This window comes from Pterocles gutturalis, unplaced genomic scaffold (assembly GCF_000699245.1).
Source record: "Pterocles gutturalis isolate BGI_N339 unplaced genomic scaffold, ASM69924v1 scaffold20685, whole genome shotgun sequence".
NCBI lineage: Eukaryota > Metazoa > Chordata > Aves > Pterocliformes > Pteroclidae > Pterocles > Pterocles gutturalis.
The window spans coordinates 37,045-46,339 of record NW_010143905.1 but is presented as its reverse complement, the minus strand read 5'-3'; the positions used below and the strand labels follow the sequence as shown (position 1 = coordinate 46,339).

Genomic DNA, 9,295 nt, shown 5'->3' with positions numbered 1-9,295 from the left:
TATAATATATATATATGCTTCTAGGAAACTACTGTGTATTCCTTGATGATTTCATTTTGAGGCATGTTTTTTGGAAACCAGGAGGATTTTGGTTTTGTTATGTCACTGTCTTCAGATTTCTGAAGGATCTAAACACCTGAATTGCTCTTCTCTGTGGGTACTTCTTAGTTAATCTACACAGACTTCTTTGATCCTTTTTTCTCCTCCTTTCAGTTCCTATTATTTTTATTATTTTCCTCTGAAAACCTTCCATATTCCCCTTTGAATATGACTTACAGAAAGCAATAAATTGCTTGTGTCATTGTATGAGTCTTCCTGTGCTGGCTTCATGGAAGCATTAATTTCAGCATTTCAGATGGTTTGTATAGCGGTATCTTTGTTGTCTGTTATCACCTACAAAGTTCTTCATTGGTCTTACTTGCCAGCTTGCTTTCCCTGAGTTGCTGGGTTTTCAGCTTTATTCCAAGAGCTAAATAATAGGCGTTGTTTGAAGTTGAATTTTACTGTTACATTTTGCTCCTTTTTCTTTTTTGTTTTTGTGGGGCTTTTTTTCCTTCTATAAGGCCTGATTAAAAGTGTATTTATGTTAATGGGAATCTCCTTTTGATACAAGGAGGCTTTGCAGAAAATTTTCAGCTACTGTCTGCTGGTTGCCTGCTATTTTTTATTTGCCCCTAGTTTTAGTCCTGGATTCTTGGCATTGCATGCTTTACCAACAGTTTCTTTGCATACAAGGTAAGCGCGCTGGCTTACGGTGACTGTCAATGAAGAAGATGTACTTGTTTCCTTAAAAGTCACGCAGGCTTCCAGGGTTTCCTCTCAGTAGCAGCACCTTGTTTCACCAACATATTTATTCCTCTCTGCTCTAGCAGGCTATAAACTTTAAAAGAACCTACAGTAGATACTCTGGTTGTTAACATCTGCCTCTAGCCTGTTGGGACCCATGTGGCTTAGTGTTTACACTAATCAACACAGGAAAGAAGGAGCATTGATAAAAATTCACTGGTGGTGTGAAGCTAAGAGACCAAACTGATACAGTGGAAGCTAAGATTTAATACTGTAAGATGTAGATGTTCCTGAGGCCTGGAGCAGTGTAACACAAAATTAAATCCACAGCTTCTCTGGGCAACCTGTTCCAGTGCCTCGCCACACTCACAGTAAAAAATGTCTTCCTAATATCTAATCTAAATCTGCCCTCTTTCAGCTTAAAACTGTTACCCCTCTTCCTGTCACTGCCCTCCCTGATCAAGAGTCCTTCCCCATCTCTACTGTAGCCCCCTTTAAGCACTGGTAGGCTGCTGTAAGGTCCCTCAGAGCCTTCTCTTCTTTAGGCTGAACAACCCCAGCTCTCTCAGCCTGTCTTTATATGCTCCAGCCCTCTGATCATCTTTGTGGCCCTCCTCTGAACTCTCTCCAACAGGTCCATATCTTTTTTATGCTGGGGGCCCCAGAGCTGGACACAGTGCTCCAGGTGGGTCTCACAAGAACGGAGTAGAGGGGGAGAATCACCTCCCTGGACCTGCTGGTCACGCTGCTTTTGATGCAGCCCAGGACTGGCTTTTTTGATGCAGCCCAGGACACCATTGGCTTTCTGGGCTGTAAGCGCACACTGCCGGCTCATGTTCAGCTTCTCATCAACCAACACCCCCCAAGTCCTTCTCTTCAGGGCTGCTCTCGATCCATTCTCCACCCAGCCTGTATTTGTGCCTGAGATTGAACCACTTAGTTGTTGTAAAAACACAAACGCAATCCCAGGATGCATCAGAAGTAATTCTAACAGAGATACACAGCCTTATGGAAAATGTTAATGCATCAAAACCCTGCTGGGTTCTCCTCTGTAGTGCTGCAGTTATAGCCACCCACAATCAAAAAAGGTAAACTTTGTGGTGGTGTGGAGACAGACTGAAACCTTGTCTTGCAAACAGGAAGTTAAATATCTGGATGTTTTTATTTTTGCAAAATGAAGGCTGGGAGCAGGGAGGGCATGATTGTTATTTTCATGGTTGCCTGATGCTCTTTCAAACAGCAGATGGGCAAACCTGTGCTGAAGTTAACAGCCATGCTGTCACATGCACAAAAGGTAAACAACCTGTCAGTGCTTTATTGTTGGCTGGAAGTTGAGAGGTTCACAACTATTAGGAGAAGGAGGTTTTTGGATGGTATTCTGAAATCAGCAGAGCGTGCTTGTGTGTATCCCAGCGACAGCCAAGTCACTGCTGTCCAGAGCGAGGTCTGCACTGTGCCCATTAGAGTAAGAAATGAAATTATGTAGGCAGAGGGAGAGCAGTGGGGGGCATGTTGTGCATCTGTGGGGCTGGGCTAGACTGGGCTCAGCTGTGATGTTCCTCCAGCTCACCACATGGGTTTGCAGAGCCTCGTGGCTTATCAGCACTCAAATCCATCTTTAGGTGGGCCCCCACTTTGCTGGGCTCTGTCTTTGTGTCAGTCTTGCTGAGCACTGTTTTGTGTCCCCTCAGCTGACTGGGGCCACAGTGTAGTCAGATCAAGTGTTTCTGCATCTTTGGTGCTGAGTTAATAATTTCCCCAGACCTCTGGGGATCCTACAGAGAGCTGAGACCAGTGTGGAGTTTGCGGGGGTCTGGCACACCCAGGGGGCTCCCATGTGAGACTAATAAGGCTGATCTGATCCTGGGAGCACAAATGGGGAGTGCTGGTCCTGTGTCTTCTGGCACTTGTGCAAGGAGATTGTTGAGGCTCCAGAAGTGAAGCCAAGCAGAGTCTGGCAAGGACTGTGAATTTGAGCTGAAAGCTGCATAAAAGCAGCTACAGCTGTTCCTGGTGAAGAGCTGGCCCCTGAAGCCAGAGTGCTGCATCCACATGATGCTGCTTTTTGTAGCAGCCCTGGGTCTGAGCTATTCCTGTTTGTGTAGCGTGGATAATCCATGGCACCTGGGTGTGCTATCTACAGAGCTTCAACTGTTGGTCTAGGTTGGTTTGATGTATATTTGAAAGGATTTATAGGACATCTGCAGTTGCAGATTAATTAACTTAGCAAGCTTCAAGGTCTTTCCAGGTATCCTCTCCTGCCCCTTCTGCTCTCCCCACCAAATCCTTCTGCACAGTGGATACTGGGGTCTGAATATCTCTTTATATGGGGTAGAGAATTTTTACTTTCATACTTTTTTTTTGTTTTCAGGCTGGTAAATAACAGAATTGTTGACAATTTTTGTTTGAGGTTTTTTTTCCCCCCCACTCTTTAAGACTTCTGACTTTATCTCCCCTGTACCCCTTTACCTATGTATCTTTTATAAGATGACTATGGCTCTTCTCCTCCAAAAGATTAAGTTAGGAAAAAACCTGGAAATAGAATGAAGGAAAGAAACTGATAGTCTAATGCTCTTGAGCATTCAGTTGAGCCACTATGCTAAGAAAGAGTTAAATCACTGTTTTCCTTAACTTGCATTTACAAGAATTTGGCCTTAGGCAATTAGTTGCTCTTTGACAATGGTTTTGTTGATAAACTGCCATCCTCTCTAGTATTTCAAAAGATTTTTACATTAATATTATATCTGCCCTACGGGTTATTCTGACAAAAGGAAATTTACCATCTTAGACAAAAGTCTTTCAGTGGGTTGTCTCTTTTTTTAATCCTTCCTCTTCTGTAGGGAGAGGCTTAATCAAGTTATACCTAGCCTGTGTCTCCCTAACAAGTGTGTTAAATATCTATCTTCCAAGGTAATCTTGAATAACACACAGATAGCTAATAAGAGCAAAAAATGTTCTTTCTTTAATAATAAGAGAGCTAATTTGTATCTGAATGCACTGCAGATAATCTTGTCCCTGAGCTCCAGGAGAGCCTCTTCTCTTCTGGCCAACGAGGTATACTGAATTCCTCTTGGACTCTTCATTTCTCTCATCTGCAGAGCCTGACAGGTGCAACTGCCTCCATCTGTGTGAATTTCAGTTGTAGCCTGTCTCCGCTGTTCTAAGCAGTGATAAAGAATTTGAACCTAAATTTGTGGTGACATTTTGCACTAATCTTGTGCAACTAGAAGTGCCAAGCTCAGTGTTAAATCAAGAATTTGACTTGCACAAATGAATCGTCTTTTCTAAATACCCTCAGGCTATGCTGTGTTTTAAGTTGTAAGAGGGTGAGTACCAGATTTTAAAAGAAAGGTCATTATTAATATGTTACTCTTTGTTTTAGCCAGTATTGTTTAATCTCTGTAAAATAACGTACTATTAAAAATACTATAGTGGAAAAACGTGACACATTGCTGGTTTGGAATAATTATCTGAATGTTTGTGTCAAACTAGTGGCAACACAGATCTTTAGCTTTTCTCAGCAATGCAATTAAGCAGTGCACATTTGTTAAAATAACTGTCGTTTCTAATTTAGCTACTGGGAAGTGATTTCCTTTGTTCTTTGATACTTGATCTGAGGCAAGTTTTCTACTGTTGTCAGTGGATGCACTCAGTGTTCTCGTTCAAAGGAGCTGTATTTGTTCTTAGAAGGGAGACAACTGTTTTTGATCTTCTCAGGTTTTGTTCCTTTGATACTGGCCTTAATATAATGAAGGTTGAGCCATTTAATATTCTAAATAAGGAGAATCTTTATGCATGTGTTAGTTTTACATTGCTCAATTATTACAATTTCTGTTCAGGAATTATTGTTTGAGCCTGTGGGCGTTTTTTGCATTAGCTTTCAGTTCTATTTCGACTGTCATAGGAAAATTCACTCCGGCGCAGTGTAAACCTATTTATCAGCTCAAAAGTGACACAGAATTAAAGTAAAATGGATTCTTGGTCTCAGAAGGTTGACTTGAGCACACTAAAAGTGGAAAAAGAGTTACTTTTATATCTTTTAAGTCTGGGAACTTGGTAAATTTGATAAACGGATATCTGTTTCATCAAACAAAAAAAAACATTCAAACTGTTAAGTTGCAAGAAATCAAATTGCAGTGTGTTAAGAGGAAAAACAAAAGGTTTTGACAAATGAAGCCGCGTGTGTTGTGAAATCTTCAAAGTGAGTATCACATACATAGTAGAATACTTTTAACTAGCTTATTTTCTGGTACATGGATTCATTGACCAAGTTAAGTTTGAGCAGTGATGTGACAAGTGATGTTACAGCTCAGGGGTAGTTCTTTCTCTGGCTAGGAGTTACTGAATATATTATATGATTTGGTCACCGTAGATTTTTCCTGTAATTGTCACTGCTGTCTGAATCATTGGCGTGTCTTAGGATCATGACTGCTGTGTTCAAAGATAGTGCTTTGTTGTGTTTTCAGAGCTGGGGTGGTATTCCACAGAGTTTCACACAACTCTGATAAAATCCTCTATGGTCAGAAATGCTTCTATCAAATAGCCTAGAATATTCAACACATTTTTTCATTAGACTGATGATTGGCAGTCTTGTGTTTTGTCTAGCTGTAGAAGAAAGACCTTGAATGTCAAGAATTCATTTCCAAACTTTATGCAGAACTGCTTTATATCTTTGGTAGATGAAAATAGTTACAGGTTTTTCCTCTCTCATTCTTTTCTGACTGCAGTAAGACAGAATGTGTTTCTGCAGTCTGTGTAGTAGGGGTATTTCAAATTCAGAGAAGGGTGGAGACCTTGGCTTGAGGTTGTTCCTGCTCACAACCTTGATTATTTCTCGATCTTTGCATGTTCTAATATGGTTCTGTGGGCAAGAGACTATTTTGGAGTCTACATTGCTTCTGCTGTCACTGAAATTGTCTGCTTTCTCTTGCCTTTTTAGATGTCCAAGTTTGACTTGAGCTGTTAAATTATAATTTTGTGGGAGTAAGTCTAAAGTTTTAATAATTTCCATAATTTTCAGAATTATTTTCATAATTTTTTAGATGTGTTAGGGAATGCGAACCATAGATTACACATTCATGCAGTCTGAGTAATAATCTTACTCTTAATTGAAGAAATATTTACAAGCATTCCCTTGGTATTAATGGGAAGTCTTGTCTCATGTTTGTCTTTTGAAAGAAATAACAAAAGTAATTGTTTAAAGTTCTTAATTTTAGAGCTCAATATTGATTGCATCAAATGCGATTAGAGATTTAATACTGTAGTGCTAATTCACATCTATTCTTCTACTCCAGTCCTATTTCAACTACGTGCATTTTTGTTTGAAACTCTGAGTTCCCTCTGTCTGCTGTGATTGTCAAATCCCTGCTCAAAAAATATCAGAGCTCCAAATGCACAACTGATTATTATATTACTTTGGGCTTGTGATTTTAATTGCATTAACAATGGATATTAATTACTGAAGAAGTTGAAGAGTGATTAAAAAATTACCATTTCATTGATATAAATTAGTGAAATATTGGGGTCTTTGTCATCGGTGCTTTTTGAAATTAAACTCCTGTGTCAGCAGCTTTGGAGGCTGACGTTAGTTCTTGTGGGTTTGGGGCCTGATTTAACCATGGCTAAACAGCAGGACAGTGCTGGTTTTGCTGTGTGGGATGGCTTTTAAAAGTCTCCAAGGGCTTTTCTGGTCTTCTGAAGCTAGAAAATTATTGTCATACTGTGGGGGGAAAACTCCTGTAGGGCACCTAATATACTAGTTGCAGTCATGTATTCCTTAAATCCAGGTGACTTCCCATCCAACAAACTAGCTAATGTGTTTGACCAAGCCACTCAGCTACTCTGTAAGTAATTTTCTGTGGTGGAAAATAACCTAATTTTCCTTGAAAAGGAACACCTGCAGGCTTGCGGAGTGCTCAGATGCCCCAACAGAGATGTGCTTGTGTTTGTCACATCTATAGACAGTGTTACAGTTGGAGTTGTTAGGAGCTGCTACTTCTTTCCATTCTTCAGGGCAATAGTATGCAGTTGGAGTGATTTGAATAAATTAATAATTCAGGTTAGTGTATTAATTTGTGATGACATATAATTTCAGATGATATTCCTCAGCAAAGCTTTTGACACTTTTTTCCTGCAATATCCTTGTGTTTTAGCTGAGCTGTTATGGTTCGGATGGGTGGGCAGCTAAGTGGATAAAAGAACCAGTTGGAGGGTTCGCCTCAGAGGGTTGTGGTTAGTGGGTCATATTCTACCTGCTGGCCAATAGGACACAAAATTAAGGAAGGAGAAGTGCCAAGTCCTGCGCTGGGGGAAAGAAGAGTCCCTGGTAGGGATACAGACAGGGAGCAGCTTTGTGGGAAAGGCCCTGGGCATGCTGGCAGACAGCCAGGTGCCAAGAGAGGTTGTGGCATCTCCATCCTTGGAGGATTTCAAGACTGGACTAGGCAAAACCCTGAGCAACCTGGGCTGACCTCGTGGCTGAGCCAGCTTTGAGTCAGAGGTTGGACTTAAAGACTTCTTGAGGTCCCCTTCAACCTGAAATACCTTATCCTGAGATTCTGTGACTACTTACTTATTCAATTTCAGATTTTAATTTGAAATTTTCCTTGTTATTTAATTTGCATGTCTAAAATGTTACATGCTCAGTCTGTTCTATCACAAATTCAACTAATGCTTACTCTGTGTGTGTGTTTGTATTTTAGTGTTCTGTTTAAAAAAAAAAAAAAAATCTCAGCCTTTACCAAGCTCGCATTTCAGAAATAATTGTTATATCACAAGCATTATATGCATCCCTGTGCTTATTACTGGTTTCTTTTTGCTCATTTCTTGTGTAAACTTGCTATATGATTAATACGCTTTTTTTCTTTCAACAGAGGGAGAATATATCAAGATGTTCATGCGGGGTCGACCAATCACAATGTTCATTCCTTCTCATGTAGAAAACTACGATGATATTAGGACAGAACTGCCTCCTGAGAAGTTAAAACTGGAGTGGGTGTATCCTTGATATCAGTAACTACTTGTGGTTCCCTTTTTGTCTTGTCTTGCCTTTCTTTTTTCCTTTAGAATCTGGTCTTATGTCTTCTCTGTTCAGAGATTAAAATTACTTAAAATAGAGAAAAAAGTTCAATTTAATGTAACAAGTGAAAGGGTTTTTAGCTACTTCATAGTATGGCTTTAAGCTGCAAAATACATAGGCACAGAAAAGCCATACTTCTTCTTTGTTTGTTTTGCTGTTGAAACTAATCACAATTTATTTTTAGTGTGAAAGGAAGTGTCTTCAGAGAGTTACTGCATTTGAAAAAATCTCCCACTCCACCCCTCCACTACACTAATGTAGGCTTTGCATTCAGGAACATTGCCATTTTTCAGTCTCTGTTCATTTTTGGGAGGTTTTAGAGCTATGGAAGATGCTGAACAAGATACAGAATTTCTCGTTGTCCTTACCTACAGAGTGAGGCCTGCAGAAGCAAGTGGCGCAAGGTTCTTTGCGCTGCTTCTGTATTTCAGCTCCAAAGTGAACAGGCTCACTTCTTGGAGAGCAATAGGCGTTAAATATGTTTATTATGTGAAGAATGGAGTTAATTCATGCATGGCTGACAACAGTTCTCTGGACTTAGTAGATCAGATACGTGCTTCTGCACACATTTGGGTGTTCCTGTCACCCCCCACCAATCTCTAGATTTCTTCCAGTAAGCTGTGATTGTATAAGGAAGTTTCTTAGTACTTCAGTAAAATAACATGTCTAGGCAGCACTTCAGCTGGTATAATAATCTCAAGTTTGATCCTTCTGATGTTGCTGAAAGCATAAAGATTTTTAGGAATGTTGATGGTACACTGTCGTATGTTGGGATATGTACAGACAGAGGCTCCCTGTACCTCAGTATATCTGTTAGTGACTAAGGCGTACATATATTTTAAGCCACCCCTTGTTACTCGCTTTAGGAAAGAAGATTTCTCTATGATTTTTCCTGCTTTAACTAATAGATGTTTGAAGCGGGTAATGTTCGATACTTAGTTATGAAGAGCACCTGTGGCGCTCATGTCCTCTGAACTTTCTAGTGAGACTGTGGAATTTTAGAGCATAAAGGAGGAAAGTTTTGGGATCAAAAGTCTGACTGGAAGTAAAATTGATCTCTTATTCAGGCTTTGCAAGCTGTGGTGCCCAGCTTTCATACTGTTGCAGCCATTGGGTGCTGATGCTGGCACTCATGTGACTGTGGAGTGAATTGGGTCAGTCACTGATCTGGCTGCAATGTAATCTTTTTTTGCAGAGTTAACTTTTGGCAGGGTCAACTCATTAATTTCATTTGCCCCACAAACATGTAAAGGCCAGAACTGGCATACTGGAGGAAGATCAGATCTACATTTTCAGCAGCAGTGAAGAGTTTGGACTGGTGAAAACTGATCATGAAATCACACCCTCAGTTAAGTAGGTGCAAATCCCAGTGTGGACACACTTATTTAATGTCCAAAGACCTTAAGTTCAGATTGAACTGGTTTCCTGCTG

At 40.3% G+C, this 9,295-nt stretch overlaps 1 protein-coding gene across 1 annotated transcript in view; it reads left to right on the top strand.

The window, feature by feature from the left end:
• The first annotated feature begins 5,929 nt into the window (after positions 1–5,929).
• EML4 (echinoderm microtubule associated protein like 4) overlaps positions 5,930–9,295 on the top strand; it is a 39,817-nt gene continuing 36,451 nt past the window's right edge. Inside the window, exons 1-2 of the mRNA XM_010084938.1 lie at positions 5,930–5,975; positions 7,659–7,782. Of these exons, the coding sequence (XP_010083240.1) occupies positions 5,930–5,975; positions 7,659–7,782 (170 nt within the window). The remainder of the gene's footprint in view (positions 5,976–7,658; positions 7,783–9,295) is intronic.